The following is a 22,424-nucleotide window of genomic DNA, read 5'->3' as shown; positions in this document are numbered from 1 at the left end:
TCTGCTGTCTACGTGCATGTGGCTGCGCTCTGCGCGCTCCAGTCTTTCTGGAGGGAGCGAAATGTAGCCTCTTCTGCATGCATCTAAGCATTAACATTTCAATGGCCGAGGGTCGTTAGTCTATTGTTCCGTGTTGATGTTATCGCACGTCTAATGGTTAGACAATAATAATAACCAACAATAATAATAACAACACTAACTAGACAAAGTGCCAATCGGCACAGGTCTCCACCAGGGCAGGTCAGGTTGAGGAAGATTTGGGCCGGAGGTTCGTGTTGGAGGGATGCAGGTACAATGTTTTTCCATGTGTGCATACATAAGTTGTATACAGATCGATGCAGTTATAGCTAAAAACAGGAATTGGCCTGTTATAGCGCCACCGTGAGGCTGATTTTGAGGAAAAAATTGTGGCATCTCGTCCTCGGCCTAGTGAAAATGTGCGTGTATAATTTAACGGAAATTGCACACTGTGTTTGTGATTTGTGGCGTTTTTTCGAAATGGACGAATCGTGTGAGCTTTGGAAGCCAATCTTAGCCAATCAGGATGGAAGATGGGAAATGGTGGCGCTCAGTGTTGATCACATGACTATGGAGATAGTGTATACCGATTTGCGTGGAATTTGGAGTAATAATAGAAAATGTGTTTTACATATGTCGGCCTCCTGGTGGCGCTATAAAGAGCAGATGTGAAAAATTCCAGGCAAAGGTTTTTCCTTGGCCTCTAGGGAGTTGGCATACAAAGTTATCCACAGATCCGTGCAGTTAGAGGTAAAAACACTTTTCGGCCAGTTATAGCGCCACCTTGAGTCTGAGTTGAAATTGTTCATGTGGCATTTCGTCCTCGGCCTAGTGGGAATGTGGGTGCACAATTTCACGGAAATCACGCGATGTGTTCATGATTTGCAGCATTTTGTTTGAAACTGAGCACTCCTGTGAACTTTTGAAGCCAATCTTAACCAATCAGGATGGAGTCTGAGAAATCTAAAAGACCGGTTTCGTTGAATGGCTCTAGAGAGACTGTGTACCAATTTGCGTGATGTTTGGACAAAATCTGTAGGTGTACTGTGCAAAAACTTGTTTTGCACAAAGCGGCCTCCTGGTGGCGCTATAACAGGCCGTTCTGGAAAGTTTTGGGCAGAGGTTCATCGTTGGCATCCAGGGAGTGTGTGTGCAAAATGTGGCATCGACCGGGTTAACGGTGGCCGAGATTAGCTGCTCACGGACACACGGACGGACGGACGGACGGACACACAAACGGACGGACACACGGACGGACGGAGTGCAAAACATACTCTCCCCACATGCCTTCGGCCTGGTGGAGACAATAACAGTACAGTACAGTACAGTACAGTACAGTACAGTACAGTACAGTACAGTACAGTACAGAGGACAACATTACAGTACAGTGCAATACAAAGGGGTACAGTACAGCACTCGCATCGCCCTCCCGCTATTGCCTTCTTCCCATTTGCCTTGCATCAAGGAAGCGCTAGGATGAGCGGGCCACAGGCCCGCAAAATTCTAGTCATTACTAATGGATGGACCATGGGTACTCATAATGTTTTTCGACAGTAAGGAGTCATTTGAGTAATTTGGCGACACAATCGCACATGAATAGTTATGACATTTTATCACAATTTAACAGGATAAAAGCCCATTGAGGCAGTAACATGATGCATAATACATTTGGCATATGCATTTTCATACATGAATTCAGTTTCTTATCAAATGGTTTCTATCAACTGATTTTCCATTTAGGCAAAGCACAGGGGACAGTATAATGTATTCAGAGTTAATGAATTCAAAGAGCAGGGTTGATTTACATTTGTATGATATATCTACAGATGGAGCTATCTACTTCCCTTTGTTCATCTGTTTCTCTCTCTCCTTTCTGTTTCTGTCTCTCTCTCACCATGTCTTTATAGTTTATACATTTCATTATTTTGTTTGTCTACAGTCTATCTACCTGTGTGGTTTAAGTAAAGGTAGCAATATTTCAATGTAGAACTACTCAACAATTTACAATACAATTTACAAGTTAACGTTACAAGTAAAAGTACAGCATTCTAAATGTACTTGAGTCAAACTGCAAAAGTATCATAAAAAATTTACTTAAAGTACCAAAAGTAGAAATACTCACTGTCGCAACGCGACACATTCGGCTATTTTCAAATGGCCAAAATGCATATAGTGAAGTAGTTAATGTATGTTTTGTAATAAAAAAAAAATCTACAAAGTAACTAAAGTTGTCAAATAATTGTAGTGGAGTAAAAGTACAATATTTGCCTCTGAAATGTAGTGGAGGTTCATGTTGTTATTAGAGAAAAAAAGATGCGTGTTATTTTCATTTGATGCTTCCTTTCATTTTATTTCTTTACAAAATTTGATAGCGATTTTTTTATTCGTATTATTTACTAGTCGTCCTAGACCCCAGGAAATTACATTTGGCCACAAAAGATCACAGGATCTACTGAATGTGAAGGGGGAGGTGACAAACTGACATATTGAGCCTACAGCGCAGTATGGCAGCCCCCTAGTACCCCCTTCACATTCAGTAGATCCTGTGATCTTTTGTGGCCAGATGTAATTTCCTGGGGGTCTAGTAGATATAGCGATTTCTTTTATTTTATTATTTACTATATTATAGTAAATAATAAAATAAAATAAATCGCTATAACATTTTGTAATACTAAAACTTAAAAAACATATTTAGCCCATATGTCAAAAATAGCTAAAATCGTTCAAACAAAATAAAGCGGCAAATAAACAAAATATAACATTCATCTTTTACTTTCTCTAATAACAACCTAAAACATGAACCTTGGTTGTCCTTTAAGTAAATGTAATTAGTTACTTTACACCACTGACTGCTCGCCATTTGTCTTCTTTGTTTTGCTATGTCTTTTAACTTGCGTACTGTATGTCTCTCCCTGTTTCTGACGAATACCAGATGACTCGCCCCGGTGCTTGCCCGTTTTTCCTCCCGGAATTGTCACCAGTGAGGGGGATAACTTTGTAATATGCTATTGACTGTTTGTATTCTTTTTGGAAAAATATAAGAAGATACTCCTGTAGAAAGGCTATATTATTTTACTTATATTGACCCTATAAACAATTTAGTATACAGTATGTAAGGTTTTGCACACTCAAATGGTACCTCGTCAGATAATCCCCACATAGCCTACAACAACTTCTGTGAACAGACTTCAATGTAGTAGCTTTTCATAAATTATATTTGTACTTGGGCTGTCTGCTGTCATGAAAGTTTATAGTTAGAGAAATTCAAAGTCCAGCCGTCTGCTGTCCAGCCTCTCCCACCCCTCACTGGGGAAAATTCTGGGAGGAAAACAGAAACGGGGCGTGTCATCTTGTTACCTTTCTGACTCCAATACAAGCCAATCATCCTGCTAACATGGTTAGCAGAGAGGTTTGCAGTTTATTGTGTTTATACAAACGCATGCCTCATCACACCGAGGTCTATTTAGAATCCAGAATAAGTTAACAGGTTTGTTCTCATTCAGATCATGAATAACCTAAAGAACAAACAACTTAAAAAGGTGAGAAATCATACGTTCGTTGGAAAGCAGTAAAGAAAGTCAGAAAGGCCACTTAGTTGGCAATACATTATATTTGTGGACCCCTAATTGAATTAATTGAATTGTTAATTTAATCTAAAAAGGCCATACCTGACCATTTCACCCAGAGCAGTATCAGGTTACTGGACCATTTTCTTTGTTTGAGGTAAATGCATTTACCTGAAACGTACTTACTTATCCCCATTACGCCGGCTGGCGCATAGGGCAGCAACACAGTTCCTCCTCTTGCATCTGTCTTTGGCCATCTTCTCTATGGTCCCCCAGCTCTGATGTTGTTGCTGGAGCTCCTTCTCGATTGTCCTACGCCATGTCATTTTAGGCCTGCCTTTATTTCTCTTTCCTTCTGGGGTCCAGTGTAATGCGACTCTTGGGATTGCGTTGATTACCTGACACAGATAAGTGAAGCTGAAAGTAATAATGTTAATTGCGGGTGTGTTTTATTTAGGTGTTTATGTTCCCTGATTTAATGATTGATAGTATTGCCGTATATGAGAGCACAATGTACCAGAAAATACCTTTGTTTAAATTTTGCAAGACATGGTGTAGCCTAATTTGAGTATACCCTCTCTCACAATTGAAAGTGAAACAAACAAAAGTTTAGTTCAGTAGGAAGAACATTAGTATGGTCAAATTTCCAAAAATCCCAGAAGCCAAATAGTGTTAATGTATGACAAGTTTTCTATGGGTATAGTGCTGAATCTAAATCGGCTGTATGTCCAGCTCAAGAATGAGTGCTAATGCCTCAAAATTGGAGGAATGCAATATTGGAGTACTTTAGAGAAAAATTATGTAAAAAAAGAACATGAAATGCTAGTGGAGTAAAGGTTTATCCAAATGTACTTGAATGTTTCTTTGTGCAAATGTTTATTTTTCATAGTGTGGTGGACAGATTCTGTTTTATATTCTGGCTCAGTGGTCACCTTGAATGATGAGGCAAGGGAGTTGACAAATATTTCCAGACAAATGGCAGCAGTATGCTATTTCATCACTCCTATCATCCTCTGCTGTTGCCTTGCTGTGAGCCTTAATTGCAAGATGGACGTGTTGTGGAAACCATATCAAAATTGTAACCGCACGAATGAAGTTATTTAACCACTGCTATGTCGTCTTATCTGTCTGCTTCATCTTCAACTCTGTCTGAGATGATGGAACTGTTTAATAAGATATATTAAATTATTAACTTTTTGTCCTTATCTAACAAAAATGTCTATTTGTCTTTCACAGACAGTGGACTTATTGAATAAGCAAATCCGTAAAGGCATGGTGAACTACTACGATGATTTGGACTTCAAAAACATCATGGACTTTGTGCAGAAAAAGGTAGAGCGAAACGCTTCCCATTCATCCCGTTTTTGTCCATTTATGAGATTTATTTTTTTATTTTATTGTTGGGGCAAACAAAAATAGGAATTGCAAAATACTAAGTGTTATCCATGTTGAGATTGTACAAATGTAACTAAACAGACCTTTACATTTTTTTTGTATTGACCAGAAAACATTATGTTGCACACAGAAGTCAAAATGAAAACACAAAAAAGCGCAAGAGCAAATTTCACTGTGGTCCTATTGATGTAAATGTGTGCCCTGGAGGGGGTTAGCAGAAGGGATATAAACACTTGAAGCAATATAAAGAACATTTTCATATAAACAAAATACTATTACAATCACGACCAGCTGGTATTGAGCATCCTCCATTCATAATGTTAATTGATTTGATAAGTTTGCTGGCAGCCCATACCAAAAGACTGCTGCTGTGCATACTGTAGATGTGTCCTTTCCCATGCAGCTTTTAAGCCTGCATGGTTTGAAGCGGTGTTGTTTTTGGCAGCAGATTTAGATTTTAGTTTTAGTCAAGTTTGAGTCTTGAATAGTTTACATTACATTACATAGTTTTAGTCTCATTTTAGTCACCTGGAATGTTTTAGTGTTAAGTCTAGTTTTAGTCGACTAAATATCATAAGATTTTAGTCGACTAAATCTACAGTTGATTTAGTCGACTAAAATGTATTTTGGCGGGTCTTGATGCGTCGTAATGACTGATTTTACTCTAGCTGAGAATAGTCGATTTACAAGCTCACAACGCGTCTAGCTTGTAGATCTGCTATTTTCAGCATGCAACCAAGTGTAAAATGACTTGTACTGGATCTCTTGTCCACTAGTCCCTTCCTAACATTTTAGTCTAGTTTTTATTTGTTGACGAATTTGTCTGTATATTTAGTCTTAGTTTTAGTCATCATAGCTTAGTTTTAATTTAGTTTCCATTTAGTTTTCGTCCGTGGAAAAGGGTAGTCGACAAACATCTTTTGTCATTGTTTTAGTCGACGAAAACAACACTGGTTTGAAGTCTGTGGAAGTATCTCTTGCGGAGTGGTTATCCATCACTAACCCTGAAAAAGTAATTGCATAAATATTTGCGATTCACATCATTTACAATCCTGTGAACCATACTTTATTTGATAAGTGAAACCAAGTCTAATACAATGAACAGGAAGGAGATGAGTTCTGGGACGTTTTAGTAATCAACCTTCAATTTATTTTGTAGGACCTTAGGGATGCTGAACGTGTAATCATACCATGACTGTGAGTGTGGATACTCTGGTTAGACATTTTAGAAACCTTTTATCTAACTTTGTGAGACAAACGTATTTATTACGGAGAGAAAGTATATGGACAAAAAGTGACATAACGAAAGAAAATCAAACAGACAAATTAAACAACTTATGGATGGAACATAAAATCAATCCATTAAGACCAGGAGGCACGAGTACATCAAGACTTCAAGAGTGTGCGGTGAATCCAGAAGTTTCCCCTCTGGTTCAATTTCTTGAGGCTATATCATCAAACTAACGTAACGGAGTAACGGACTTAAACTCCAGGTGAACACATCCGTCACATATTATCTAGGTTGCACACTAGACCAGAACATGACCAGTGAATCGATGGCTCACTCAGTTATTGGCAAGATCCACGCAAGGACTAAGTTCCTAGCTAGGATCACTACATTCCTAGACAGAACCACTATGGTTTAGTCCAATGTCATTTTGACTACACATGCCTAACCTGGTACAGCAGTATATCACAAAATAAACTAATGCGGGTACTTCTGTATCTCTTCCCAAGAACCCACATTGGTGCTAACCACTTTAGAGAATTAAATTGGCTTCCAGTCGAAGGCAGAATAAAACAACTGAGATTCATTATGGTCTATAAAATCTTAAAGGAAAAATGCCCAACATATTTTAAACGTTACTTCCCGTATGTCAACGAGTCCCATAGCTTGAATACAAGGGCGAGTGTAGCTGATCTTAAACCACCAAACCTAAAAAATAAGGTAGGCAGAAGCTCATTTAAATATACAGGGGTGGAGGATTGGAACAAAATCCCAAGGGAAATTAAATTTGCCCAGTCCTTGAATTTTTTGTTGAAAAACTGGCTGATGGGCAAGCTAGAATAGTGCTGTATTTATCTATTTATTATGTATTGTTTTGTTTACTGATCTATGACAGTGTCGTTGTAATGTCCTTATTATTTTGATTTTAGTTAACGCATGTTCTTCCTGACAATCCTGACAATTCTGTACTGCTCTTTTTGAACTGTATCTTGAATATATCAAACAAATCAAATCAAATCAAAAGCAATGTGGACAGTGCCTGCAGTACCAATAGGTTTATTGCATGTTTTGTGAAAAAGCTTTTTTCAAGTACAGCTCACTCAACAGTCAACACTTCTTTACCTCGCTCATCACAGAGGAAAAGTTAGACTATTTTACTTTGGCAACTTTGGTGTGTAACCAGTGGTGTAAAGGTGATTTTTGACTCCTATAGACAGCTATGTGTGTGGCTGGCTGTGTCCCTGCCTCCCTGGGTCTGTCCCTATGTGTCCCTGTGTCTGTGCACGAAAATAGCGTTCTAGCGTTTGTTCACCACCACCAGTGTCACTGTTGCACAGCCTAACACACAGACACAGATAAACAGACCAGTGAGGAGGGCCAGTACAGTACAGTACAGTACAGTACAGTACAGTACAACTCACTTCCGACGGGTTTGATTACATTTTCTTCTGTACCATGGCACATGCACGGGCCTACATGTGCTCTTGCACACAGAACACCTGATATAAGCGTAAGCCTATATTATTCATAGTGTAGGAGAGCTTTAGACACACAAACACAAAAGTAGACTAAAGTAAAGTAGACTAAACTTCTTTACTGCGCTGCAGTAACAAAACCGTTTGGATGAATCTCTGGATGAATGATGGATGATGGATCTCTTCTTTGATGGAGGAGAAGGCATTCTTGTTGCGTGCAGAACAACACCGAAGCACTAGCCTACTGGAGCCGTGTATGAGACTGTGCGTTAATCTAGGGCAGGGGTCCCCAAACTACGGCCCGTGGGCCGTATACGGCCCGCCATGTCATTTTATGTGGCCCGCCTGCCTCAAGCAATATAGCCAAAATATAGGATTTTTCATTAGCACTGGATGAGAGCAAATAATTTGAATAATAAATTAAGATTAATTTGTATTATTGCTCTTGTATTGCTATTGGAGACACTGGGGAGGCACTGGGCGGACACTGGCGAGGCACTCAGGGGGACACTGGAGAGGCACTGAGGGAACACTGGGGAGGCACTGGGGAGGCACTCAGGGAGGCACTGGGGAGACACTGGGGAGGCACTGGGGAGGCACTGGGGAGGCACTCAGGGGGACACTGGGAGGCACTGGGGAGACACTGGGAGACACTGGGGAGGCACTGGGGAGACACTGGGGAGGCACTCAGGGGGACACTGGGAGGCACTGGGGAGACACTGGGAGACACTGGGGAGACCTTGGGGAGGCACTCAGGGGGACACTGGGAGGCACTGGGAGGCACTGGGGAGACACTCAGGGGGGCACTGGGGAGACACTGGGGAGGCACTCAGGGGGACACTGGAGAGGCACTGAGGGAACACTGGGGAGGCACTGGGGAGGCACTCAGGGAGGCACTGGGGAGGCACTCAGGGGGACACTGGGAGGCACTGGGGAGACACTGGGAGACACTGGGGAGGCACTGAGGAGACACTGGGGAGGCACTCAGGGGGACACTGGGAGGCACTGGGGAGACACTCAGGGGGACACTGGGGAGGCACTGGGGAGACACTCAGGGGGACACTGGGGAGGCACTGGGGAGGCACTCAGGGGGACACTGGGAGGCACTGGGGAGACATTGGGGAGGCACTGGGGAGACACTGGGGAGACACTCAGGGGGACACTGGGGAGGCACTCAGGGGGACACTGGGAGGCACTGGGGAGACACTGGGAGGCACTGGGGAGACACTGGGGAGGCACTGGACATTTCATATCACACACACACCATGATTCACTAGGCCCCTCAAAAAAAAAACAGCTTGGCATGGCGCGATTTATTTCAAGCATGGCGCAGCGCCATGCCAACAACATTGTGCAGGAAACCCTGGCACTGCTGCATGCACAGTACATGCACTATGCAGCCCTGTAGTGCTGTATGTACAGTACGTGCACGGGTTATTAATATTTGGTTATGTGTGGCTTTCTGGGGAAAAAAAATGTTTACGTTTAGGCACCCCTGCGATCGTCACACTTTTTCTGTTACAAACTGACCCCGGCCCCCATCAGAGAAGGGAAAAGTTATGTGGCCCTCACAGGAAAAAGTTTGGGGACCCCTGATCTAGGGGGATGTGTTCTAGCGTGCATGCGCATGCACCGTTCCGTTCCGTACCTGTGCACGTCACAATTATTTTCATACCACGGTGTGGTACTGCGTTCTACGAGCATGACACCACTGTGTGTAACTGTATCACTTTCAGAGGACCAGTGCTCGCTCAGCTTTCATTGAAAATGATAGACGACATGTGCATTTTTTTTAATTCAGCACGCAACACTGCACCCCCCTCCCAAACACGAGTTCAATGCCCCCCGTCATAGTCACAAAAAACTGTCATACATATACACAATGCATAGTTCATACTAACTCTGGTCCATATCCTTACTGCCCTGCAGTAAGGCTCTGCTACTTTCGCTTTTAAATCACACATGGAACTCAGAGACCAGCCTCCTCTTTAGCGTAAATAAAAAGAACGTTTTTGCTACTCATCAAAACAAAGGCGCGTTGTGTCATTAGAAAGCCTACTTTCCTTAGGGCCGATTCATACTCCTATTTTACTGCTGTTTCGGCGCTGTAGTGCCGAAATGATTTCGGCTCGTCAGAAATTTTCAGTGGCACCGAAGAGCCGACTTCAGGACGGTACCCGCCCCCCCGAACCTCAAATGACACTCACATTGTAGGCTCTACAGAGCCGAACCAACTTTTATTCGGCTCTAAAATAGGAGTATGAATCGGCCCTTAGTGGGAGCACTCTGAGCTCCCACCACCACACGTATAAACGGTACTTAAGCCATTCTGACCGGGCACCCATTTTGGTGTTGGCATCATGTTATGCTTTAGCTATTGAAAAATAGCAGATCTACAAGCTCATATCGCGCCACCGAGTGGCGCGATACGAGCTTGTAGGTCTGCTATTTTTGAAAAATCGAAGACACTTTTAGAATATGATCTCAGGTCAGAATGGGTTAATAATGAAACTGTCAGGATGTAATAGACATTTTTAGAATCTGATCTCAGGTCAGAATGGGTTAAGGGATTTTGTTTCCACCGGGGGAAAAAATACTAATGTGCCCTCTACCGATATTGCCCAGAAAATTGCCTCAGAGAATATTTTTCCTCCGGTGAAAAAAAATCCTGTTTCTGGCCAAAAAGTACCGTTTATATGTGTGGTGGGGGGCTCAGAGTGCTCCCACTAAGGAAAGTAGGCTTTCAACCCGCCTTTGTTTTTGGTGAGTAGCAAAAATGTTCTTTTTATTTACGCTAAAGAGGAGAGGCTCGTCTGAGTTCCATGTGAGATTTAAAAGTGAAAGTAGCAGAGCCTTAATGCAGGCCAGAATCATAGAAGCAGTTATGCCCCATTCCCACCGCACAAGCTAGCTTTCTGCTTTGGCTTCGTGGTCCCATGTTATCTCTATGCAGAGCAGCTTTTGAGCTTTGAAGCTTGGAATGAACAGCTTTTTTTTTTTTGCTTTGCTTTTGTTCTCACCAAAACTTAACTTTAAAGCTGCTTTGAAACGCTGGAGCTTTTAAAAGCTGCGTGTAGCCAATCAGAGCACAGCGTGGTTTGAGGGGGCGGAGTTGAGATCATTTCACAAAAACATTTTCCTCTCCGAAAGCTGTGCGACTGGAATCTCCGAATAAAAAAATAAACTTTTTAAATATGGGCTTTATATGAAATATGAAAGGATATTTGGCAAGACCATAGCCGATTTTATCGATAGAAATTAAAGTTTATATGAGAAACAAGTTGTCGAAGCGGTGAAAACAGGTTGTGTTCCGTGTTCCCATTGGATTGACACTTTTTCTGGGGAGAATTGATCGTGCATTCACCCCCCCCCCCCCAGTTCTCATCGAAGCCATTCATGCGGACTACTGGCCAGTCCAGAACGCTATACGTCGCTGAATGTGGACTAAACAGTGCACACACACACGGTTGATGAATTAGCAGATATAGATCGATAGATGGAAAAACAATTAAACAATATAGTTCCAACCGGTGTCAGAGTTTCCCACTTTCCCCCCAAAGTGGCCAAACATTCGCCGAGAAGAGGGGAGGAGAAGTCCGCTCTCAGCCGGTCGTCGTGTGTGTGTGTGTGTGTGTGTGTGTGTATCAGTGTATGTGTGTGTGTGTCTGTCGGTAGCTTGAATCATACCTTTATTTATGCAATATGTTGCCCGTGTTTTGTGATTGGTTTGCTGCGTTCTGAATCGATAAACCAATGGCATATAGATAAGATTTATTTGAGGGAATCATTTCAATTGGTTTATTGCGTTCATGTAGGCCTATAGATGAACCTCATAGCAAAAGTTGAAAGACAGTAGATAGCCTATATTTATAGATAGATAGAACACAATCCCCGTGTGTGTGTGTGTGTGTGTGTGTGTGCGCGAGAGAGATCAATAATTGATATTATATCAGTTGTATCATGATATGCATGCGGAGTTGCGGACATCCCTGATCCGACCTGTCCTGAACTGAGGACTGTAAATGATTGATAATGTGCAGTGTGGTGTGTGGAAGAGCGGTCTCCCCTACTGCCACATATAGCCATCTATGGACCAGAGCTAAGTGCATACACACATCTGCCAGGTGCCAAAAACATTACATCACTCGATTGATGACATAATGACATGTTTGCCTTGGAAAAACAAAAGGTTTTCCATATTAAGTTGATAAGTTTTGACACCATACCATCAGCGGCCCACTACCTACTAAACAAGTAGAATTCTGCAGCTCAATGCTCAAGGCCTACCTCATGGTTATGGGAATCCCTGCCCTACAGTAGATGATCAAAGCGAGGGATGGGGTAGTTCCAACATGTCTTAGTCCATCGCCCTGAGCAACCTTTGGTAAACTCATCAGCTTATTTGTCAGCTTATGTAATTATAGTTTAGTGCAGTGATGATGGGCATCATGCAGGTCGGACACATTAAAATGTCCAAATGATTTGTGTCATGTGCCTGAAGAATAGACTGCCTGTGGCTATTGTTTATGTCCTAACCTTGTGGCGGCTGCCCCCAGGCTCTGGAATCATGCGCCCAGTCGACAGATATTTTGAAATCCCTGCTCAAGACCTATTTCTTCTTCTCCTTGGCCTTTGACAGCTGAGGTAACCCTGTCTTTCCCTCGCTGGGGTAAATATTTGCTTGCTTGTGCCTTTTATATTGCCTGCTAATGTCTGTTTGCTCTTGTTTTCTAATGCCCGTTTATATTTGTATTTTAATATCTGTTTATATTGTTTCCTCTTTGTTTTCTTTTAACCTGTACAGCACTTTGGTTGACTTGGTCATTGCGACCGCAGCTCGCAGTTAACTATGGAATATCGCATTTCCCGTCAGTGTGTGTGTTGGTTGGTCACCCCAGGCAAGCCCCCATAGGCCTATATGGTGCCCAGGTCATCGTGACATCACGTGACATCCATCCCTGATGTCATAGTAAATGCGACCTGCTGTCGCAGTTAAGCCCATATATGGTGATCCCTGATGTCATCAAACCCACTCAAGAGAATGTCCACGCTGCCACCCTTAGATCTCCTTATACTGTATGGAGCTGACCTGTTCTGACATTCCATATGTTGATCTGACCAAATCCTGTACACTCAAGACATGCTCCTTACATGGCCGGTACAGAATTCATTCCATGTTGGTCTGACCCCCCCATACCATCTGCCGTCAACGAGGCGGATGTGTGCACGCTTCTCGTCCTCTGTGTGTGTGTGTGTGTGTGTGTGTGTGTGTGTGTGGTTGACCTTTTCCATTCACCGCCCCTCTCGTTGTGTTGCAATGGAGAGGTGACATTTATGTCCCAGATCTGTGTCCAACGATGGCTCCCTTTTGTCTTTAGGAATTGGAATAGAATGTCTGTAATGTGGCCTTTATTGCTCACACAAGGAAATTGCAAAATTAATCAAAAAAGCGTAATCCAATTTTGATAGTAGCATTTTCTAAATTACAAGTGAGCTGCAATTGTAGTACTACCACTGGCAGATATAATAGATGTGACTTTGACCATGTGTGACCTTCCGTTTCGCAAAGCCAGCCGCTCTACCTCCTGAGCTAGCGCCGCCCAGGAGCTATATGAACTCAACTCAAAGCATGCTTGTTTTATTTACAGATGATTACAGCTCCCGCCGTGTTGAGGGCTCCGACAGCCTGCTGAGAGAGAAAATAGCTCTTCCTTTAAAGCCTTTGAGCCCCAGGCTGTGTTACACCTCAAGTGCAAGCCAGTCTGCATCGTCATCCACAGTCCGTTGATGTTTGTTTGTTTGTCGTTCCTTTAATTCAGTTCTATTGCGGTTGTTCTCTCAGTCAGTCAGCAGGCAATTTATTTCGAGACATTGAGTTACTGCAGCCATCTGTGTGCGCTACTGGCTACAGTTGGGCTAATTGACCTCTGAAGAGTTTGGAGAATGAGTTTCTTTCCACCCACAGCTGAGAAGAATGGAAATGAACAGTATTATTTCGGGAAGACTGCATTTGTTCTACTATGGGATGTGACAGATAAAATATTTGGTGGTGGGAGGAAAGAGAGTGGTAAAACTGAACACAATGAAACATTTACAGCAGTTATCCTTAACGGGCATCTTCACAACAACCATAACAAATGAACAAAACTGAATGTTGCCTCGGGGCTTAGTTGTGGAGCTTGATGGCCACTGGCACAAAGGAGGGGGGTGAACCTCCTACTCTGCAGTGTACCTGCTGACCATTAGCAGCAACACAACACATATCTGCTGTGGTGTTTTAGACATCCTGCCTGGATATTTCCAGGTATAGTAGGTGTAATACCTAGGTTTCTAATAATAATCATGACTATACCACCACACAATAAACCAGGGCCCAGGAATCCACCACTTACAGCACTCAGATAAATTAGTGTGCAATGTAAGAAATGCCAGGTGGGAACTGCGCAGCTGTGTGATGAGATACAGTAGGTGAACATTTCAGCTGATAAAGTAATCAAGCAAGCACCGAATTAAGATAGCATAAGGGCACCCAGTCAAGGCCACCCTCAAACGAAAATGTCATTTTCTTTATCACCTACGAGTGTAGAATGTTTTATTAAACCTTATTTAATGACAGCCACTGTAGGTTTTTGGAAACACAGCCAACCACGTTTGGACACTACTTTATAATTACTATGCTTTCCTGTGACCCTCCTTTGGGTTCAAAGCTGGCACTTGGAAATCCTGCCCAGTGAAACCTTGCCAATGAGAAGGAGAGTTATGCAAGCATACTGATCACACTGCTTGTCAAAGAGAGCAGCCGCATATTTATTAATTTATTCATTGTTTCTCTCTATGTACTCTAGTGCGCGTTCAGGAGAACAGTCAGGAGAAAATATTAATGTATTAATATTTATATTTGGTGTAGAGGGAAATTGTGGACTATCCTCGGGGACCTTGTAGAACTATAAGTACGAATTGTGACGTGTTGTGAGCTTATAGATCAGCTGTTTTTGGTGCGGGAGAGCATTGTACGATAAGAGTATAAATTAAGTATCTCTGTCTTTCTGGGCAACTGTGGCTCAGGAGGTAGAGCAGGTCTTCCAATGATCCGTGGGTCGGCGGTTCGAATCCCGGCTCCTCCTGTCTACATGTCGAAGTGTCCTTGGGCAAGACACTGAACCCCAAATTGCTCCCGATGTGCTGGTTGGTACCTTGCATGGCTTCCGCCGCATGGTGTATATAATGGGTGAATGTGGGTGAATGTATTGCACAATCTATGTAAAGCGCCTTGGATAAAGGCGCTATATAAATGCACCATTATAAATGCACCATTTTTCTCATGTAGTTTCTCCATCACTTTCTCTTAGTTTCTCCATCACTTTCTCTTCCTCCCATGGACACTGGTGTCTTAGTGAATGACCACAGAGTGGTCAGCACTCTAAATAGATTATAAACTGCTTTGGGTCGATTGGGTGGTGCAATGCGGTGTTTCCCCTACAGTATATGCATTATTGTGTGGCGGGCCAAATATAAACACTTTCCCTCTATCTGTGACTATGTGAGCAACTCCTCACACAAATAAACAACCCCTCTCTCGTGCACACCTCAATCTCAGCAACTGTTTGGGTAAATGTATTTTCTTTTCGATCTCAATGGAAATATTGCTGGTTTAGCGAGACTAAAAGTTAAAATTGTGGGATGGTGCGGGACAAAATGGGACTTAATCTTTTGTTGCGGGCAGGAGTGGCGGAAACGCGCAGTCACTGCGGGCAGTCAAAATGAAATGATTGCGGGAGTGGTCAGAGAAATCCAGCGGGAGTGGGGCGGGAGTAGGATTAATAGCACTGCATAGCACTCTAGCAGGCATTGCGTTAGTATTACCATGTTTTCACATATCCAAAGTGCACTAGTGCTGTGAAGTATAGTGGAAATTTTGATATCCATCTAATGCGAAAATGGGCACTGATCTTGTGTGGTGGCAGTTTTGGTTTTGGCAAGCTTCCAAGTAATGTTTATACTGGCATGTACTGGTGGAATGACATTTTCCCTGTTGTGAAAATGATAGAAATCAAAGCACTAGGATATCACAATGATGTTGACAAAGTAAAAAAGAGAGCATAGAGTGAGAGAGCGTTCTAACAGTGATTGTGGTCGAGTGAGCATTGGTTTAAACAAAGAGTGCCTTTGAGTCACTTTGGACTTAAACTACAGCCAGCCAGCATGCTTTAAGACGTATAAGTTGATGGGTGAGAGAGCGTGCATGAAACATGTGATATGCTGTCTGTAGATATGTACCAAAAACTGTTCAGTGACAAAAATGCATCAAAGCTCTGAGAATACATTATGTTGGCTTGTCCAAGCGAAGAGATTGAAAGTTGCATTTCAAGATACCGTAATTTCCGGACTATAAGCCGCGACTTTTTACCCATGATTTGAACCCTGCGGCTTATACAACGGTGCGGCTAATCTATGGATTTTTACAGCTAACGCAGAGACATCTAAGGCTCTGAGCTAACGAAACGGCCACTAGGGGGCCACCTGCGGCTTATAGTCCGGTGCGGCTTGTATACGTACTGTACATATTTGGGATTTTCCCTAAATTTGGCTGTTGCGGCTTATATTCAGGTGTGCCTTATAGTCCGGAAATTACGGTATGTCATTTTGGACTTTAGGCTAGAAACCGATTTGCCAACTCCACCTGTTAACCCACACGTCCTCATGATAATGAATGAGTTAGGGGGAGAGAAATTATGAGAAAACTGTTTAGTTTGTATCCTCTGTTCTTTCGATCGATTAAAGTTAGTCTTGCGTGCTTGCAGTCACTGCTCATGCAAGTATAATACTGTTAGCAAGTTATACAAATGTTTTTGCTGGTAAAATACAGGCACTGTTGCAAACAAAATCACTGCTGTCACTCAGATGTGACGGGGAAATGGCTAACCTTATATACTGTAGCAGAGGTGTTTTGAAAGTTGGACTGAATGTTGTCTATTGCCCCTGTTAACTGTGTGACATTGTTTTGAAACAGGTTGATTGCAGTGTTTCTTCATAGACCTACTGTATAGTATACATACACATACTGTAGGTCACACTGATTGACCAGATACGCAGTAAAGAAACTGGGCCCATGCATGCATTCGTGTATTTTCTTAGAGGATATGTTTTACTTTAACTGTACAATGAAATTATTGATATGTGCAGGTTATAAGTGAGCATGGGTATGAGCCGGATACTGTACGTAACATAAACTTTTATCTTAAAATGTTTTTTTTTGGCTTGTACCTGCCTGTATCCCTTCTTCTGTCTCTTAAAATGAAGGGTTCAGCTTGCTATCCAATTAATTAACTTGGTTTATGTTTTGAACTGATGAAATTGAAATTGATTTGTCGCTCCAATGAAGCCTGTGTTACATTGGCAGCCCTTCTACGATGCCCTATCTTTCTCTTGCCAGTGGTACTTGCTAAGTACTTTTACTTAAGTACTGTACTTTAGTGCAATTTTGAGGTATTTGTACTTGAGTAATTCCAATTACCAAAACCTTTACTTCTAACTCCACTACATCTCAGAGGCAAATATTGTACTTTTACTCCACTACAATTATTTAAAAACTTGAGTTACTAGTTACATTGTAGATTTGGATTATTATTACAAAACATGCATTAACCACTTCAGTCCTATATACCGTACATTTCGGCCTTTGGAAATAGCTGATCTACAAGCTCACAATGCGTCGCAATGTGACCCATTGTGAGCTTGTAAATCTGCTCTTTTCAACAACAACAAATATACATTTGAAATCAGACATTCTGCACAGTAAGTACTTTCTACTTTTGGTACTTTTGGTACTAATACAATTTGATGCAATACCTTTATACTTTTACTCAAGTAAATTTTGAATTCCGGACTTTTGCTTGTAACAGAGTATTTCCATATTGCAGTATTGATACCACTACTTAGTACTTCTTTTCCACCACTGGCTCTTGTTATGAACCTTGAATGAAGAATTATTCATCATAACCTGAATAGTTGAAATATTGGCTGGTGTTACCATGCTGAACATGTGCAGTTTGTGCACCGCTCAAAACTTGGCTTTCGGCATCGTTTAGTTTTCCACGGCCAAGTGTTGTTTCATTAACAATCTAATCAGATTTCTCAACCCTCCAAACGCTAATGTGGGCACCAGAGTTTGTATTCAAAGAAGAAAAAAACAAGTCATTGAGTTTCCACGTGTTGGTTCTGGTGCAGAGGACTGAATGTCAATGTCATGAATTCAATTCAATTCAAATTTATTAAAGTGTCAAATCACAACAAGTTGTCTCAAGACACTCAAGTCAAGCAGAACCCTCTGTAGTCATGGATTACTTTGCTGGAACTCGTGGTCTGATGGAAATTACTTTTAATGTTGGGAGGATTAGGATGGAGGCACTTTGTTATCCCAGTGGGGACTCCTCACTGGCTGGTGGGCCACTGATACTACTACCTAGTACTATAGCAGAGGCAACAGAGAGAGGTGTGAGGAGGGATAATGGACATAGTGACTACTTTTGGGATTAAAATGGATACAAATAATTGCCAACTTTTAGAGAAGTGGGCTGTTTGAGCAAACTTTAAAGCCCCCCTGGCATCAGTTGGACACGAGTTTAGAATCTTAGGAGACAAGCAGCTGATTGATATTCAAGACACTAACAGTATGTTTTAACAGCGGGCGACAGCCAGACGAATTTGTACATTATTTGTACATTATTTGTCAATGGGACCCGGCAACTACTGGCGATAGAAAAATCTGGGTGGGGAAGTGATTGTCATCACTCACCCAACACTGCTGAAGTGCCCTTGAGCAAGGCACTGAACCCCCAACTGCTCCCCCTGGAGCTGCTTAGTGGCCAACAGTATAAGACTGTGGTTGTACTGGTCAGCTCCCAGGTTTTAATGTGTGTGTGTCTGTCTGTGTGTTTCTATGTGCAGGGCGTTGCTGAAAATGAGCACCCGTGCTCAGCTACTTCCCTGGGTAAATAAGTATATAAAAAAAAAAAAAGGCGATAGCAGGCGAACAGGCGATGGTCGAAAAGTGGGCGGGGGAACGTCGGCCGAAAATATAAAAATAATTCATCTTTGGGCGACGTCGCCGGGCGATTGGGCAATAGCCAATGAAATTCAAGCGATGCTCGCCGTTGGCCGCCCGCTGTTATGTACTGATAATGTGTGTGTTAGAATTTTAGAGAAGAATGAAGAAGTCTACCAATGCGATTGCTAACACAAATGCTTCCATCACGTCACGCATGATCAACAAAGTTTGAGTGCATGCTGTGCACAGTGCACACTGCTAGTGTCTGTGACACGCTGAATCACACATCAGTGCAGCAAGGAAAGAAAGACTTCTCCCTAAAGTTTCCATAAAGTTCACTTGAAAGTTATGTTTGAGAAACTTATATAATTATGAATTTACGGTATGACAACGGCGAACGTGAAACATGAAGGACCTGGCTACTCTGCTTCGTCTCATCTGCCGTTACTGTTATGCAGTGCAGTTCAGTTCAGCTGTATGTAGCTCCGCCCCCGGCGATTTGTAAGCCCACCACAGCCGCTTTTGCAACACAGTGTGGGCTTGTAGGTCAGCTTAAAAGACACCAGCAAAAAGCAGGCTCCACATCAACTCACAACGCGCTTTGCATCGTTTCAACTGTCCGTGTAAACGCACCAACAGGAATGCACTGAAAGCCTGTTGACGCGGGGTTAGTAACGCACAGAGGCAAGCTGTGTTTTTTTTTATACAGTACGTGCCAGGCCAGTAGGTGATCTCCTCATGTAAACATTTTGCAAATGCCCAACTGTAAACCCTCTCATCCATCATTGCACCTCAAGATCACAAACAAGATTGCTGACGATGCGCAGACATAGCCGTGACAGAGACTAACCCTCACCAAGAAAGAGTCAATTTACTGCCGGGCACACATATCTCGCTTGCAGTTTACAGTGATTGCATGGCCCTCATCCCATCCTCCTACAGTGTCTCCCACGGGACACGGTCATACTGTATGCCTTCTCCAGATCCACAAAACACATGTAGACCAGGTTGGCATAATCCTAGGCCATCTCCAGGAGGATCCGTGTGAAAAGTGGTGTTATGTTGTTCCAGGAAAAGTGGATCCACCACTCCAGTCTGAAAGTTAAAGTTCCTTTGGCAGGCAGACTTAATTTGACATGATTGTAACTAAATTATTTTATTACAATTCACAATTTAGGCATTTAGCATGCAGACTCTTAATCCAGAGCGATTCACATTAAGCAAGAACAAAAAGCATGGCAATATATCAATACTGTACATAAAGTAGTTATCATGAATCATACGTAATCTAAGAACGTAACATCTTGCCACACTATTTGAAAGCCCTGTGCCCGTTTATCCTTTTCAGGCAGCACTTGGCACCTGCCCACAGTGCCAAAACTACTAGTAACTGGTGTACTGTCCATGGTATTACTGTGCTTAACTGGCCTGACCTGAACCCCACAGAGAATCTAGGTTGTATTGTCAAGAGGAAGGTGTGAGACATGAAACTCAACAATACAAATGCATTTAAGGCTGTTATCAAAGCAAACCTGGGCTTCCATAACACCTCAACAGTGACAAAGGCTGATCACCTCCATGCCACATTAAAATAAATAATGAAATAATTTGTTCATAAGTAGCCCAGACCAAGTATTGACTCCATACATGTCTCGTAAAATATTCTAATTTGTTGAGATAGGATTTGTTTTTTGATTTTCATGAGCTGTACTGATTGAAACAAAAATAATTTAAATACTTCAACTTTATGAATTGAGAATATATGAAAGTTTCACTTTTTGAATTATATTACGGAAGAAAATTTACTTTTACACAATATTGTAATTCATTGAGATGGACCTGTGTGTGTGTGTGTGTGTGTATATAGAGGGTATGCGCGTGACATCATCATCAAACCAGGAAGTAATGCAGCAATGCCTACTAAGTGGCTAAAAACTACTTTCTGGCCTTGACAGCCCATTCATCCAAACAGAAAAGTCATATTGAATTGCCTTAAACGACATTAAACAATGTTAAACTCAGTTGCCTGTCACTTTGCCACTCAATTTGCCATTGACTTTATGCATGTGCATACACTCTATACTAGACTCTAGTATATTTTATGTCGACATAACACTCTAGTAACTAGAGTGCTATGTCTAAATAAAATGCTATAAGTCTACATAAAATGCTATCTAAGTTACATAAGTTGAGCCTTTGCATACGCCTGTAAGGTTTTCGGAGCTAGGGCAAGTGGCTGATCTGAGTGCGTGGGAGGGTTTGTAGGGTTCAATCAGACTTGTAAGATATGGCGGAGCCATACATTTGGTTGCTTTGAATGCCAGCATCAGAGTTTTGTATTCTGTGCGGGCAGCGACCGGGAGCCAATGGAGGGAGCGGAGAAATCTTGCAGAACATCACCAACATTTTGCTGCATGTACAGTACGTGACCTGTATGAGTGCGTGACAAATAAAACTCTCTTAAAGGACCACTTCACCACTTTTCAACCTATCTTCATATAATAGGTCCTCACTAATAATCATGATAAAATGGCACGATTTTGTTCTACTCGGTCTGTGTCTCATAGGAGGGCTGTGGGCAGTTTAGAAACCGTCTTCCAGTGACATCATTAGGCAGATTATTTTTTAAACAAGATTCTTTTACAAAAATGTTTAGATTTTCATTATCGTGAGAACGATGGCTTCCATTTTCGCATTGCAACTTTTCAGGACTAGAAAGCCTGCAGTTTTTATTAGCTTGTATTCCCCATCGATGATGTCACTGGAAGACGGTTTCTGAACTGCCCACAGCCCTCCTATGAGACACAGGGGTCGATTATGCAAGTGGAACAATATTACATATAATATTACAGTTTTAAGAGGTGGGGGCGTGTGGAATGTCATATAACAATTATGGGCATGGTAAGAAGCGCTTTCGACACCCCGTGGAGTGCGCAAAACGGCCTTGAATTAGTCATGGGTGTGTTTAAGGCGTGTTTGAGACGTACCCAATCAACATGTCCGTACTATTCTCTTTACCAGTCAGCTGATGTCACATACGGAATGCGCACTTTGGGGATCGTGGTATTACATTTCTTCAGGCTGGCACCATAGAAGACATGACATGACTTTGTCACATTTGGGTTAATTATTCCTATTGCACTGCATGCTATCACCTTTATGCCTCAAAAGAACAGACCCACCTATACCTTTCAGATCGGAATGGAACTGCGAGTAGATAGCAGCATATTGGCAAATTTGCAATCCATGCGTAATGTTCCCAGAATCGTCTAACCCCCGAACATGCAAGTTCGTTTGATATTGTTTAATTCGATAACGATAGAACCATGTACCATACAGCGAATGAAAGCAAGATTCCTAAGGAATATGGAGATTTTTACATTTAATAAACGGTTGAGAAATGAGAGAACCATGAGTGTTTATAGGCTAATATCAACGTTTTTTTATGAAAGACAAACGGGCTGTGAACTTGAAGAGCTCAATCACCATCCCGACACGGAAGAAATATAGCCTAGTGCATGCATGTATATGCACTGTTGCACTTGCACACAGTAGCCTACACACGCTCTTTATTTGTTTCTATTGAAAAACACCAGTAAAATAACGTTTATTATATTTTATTTCATTCAAGTCACGACGAAGGAATGAGTTGAATGCGTGCTGCGTAATGCTGTGGCCCCGATGGTATGGTCTTC

General features: G+C 42.2%; 1 protein-coding gene across 1 annotated transcript in view; it reads left to right on the top strand.

The window, feature by feature from the left end:
- tspan15 (tetraspanin 15) overlaps positions 1-22,424 on the top strand; it is a 60,159-nt gene that overhangs the window by 15,855 nt on the left and 21,880 nt on the right. The window contains exon 4 of the mRNA XM_083760127.1: positions 4,821-4,916. Coding sequence (XP_083616253.1) covers positions 4,821-4,916 — 96 coding nt within the window. The remainder of the gene's footprint in view (positions 1-4,820; positions 4,917-22,424) is intronic.

Source organism: Protomyctophum parallelum (genome assembly GCF_964188405.1).
Source record: "Protomyctophum parallelum genome assembly, chromosome: 2".
Lineage (NCBI taxonomy): Eukaryota > Metazoa > Chordata > Actinopteri > Myctophiformes > Myctophidae > Protomyctophum > Protomyctophum parallelum.
The sequence above is the reverse complement of the archived record's forward strand: the minus strand, read 5'-3'. Positions and strand labels throughout refer to the sequence as shown.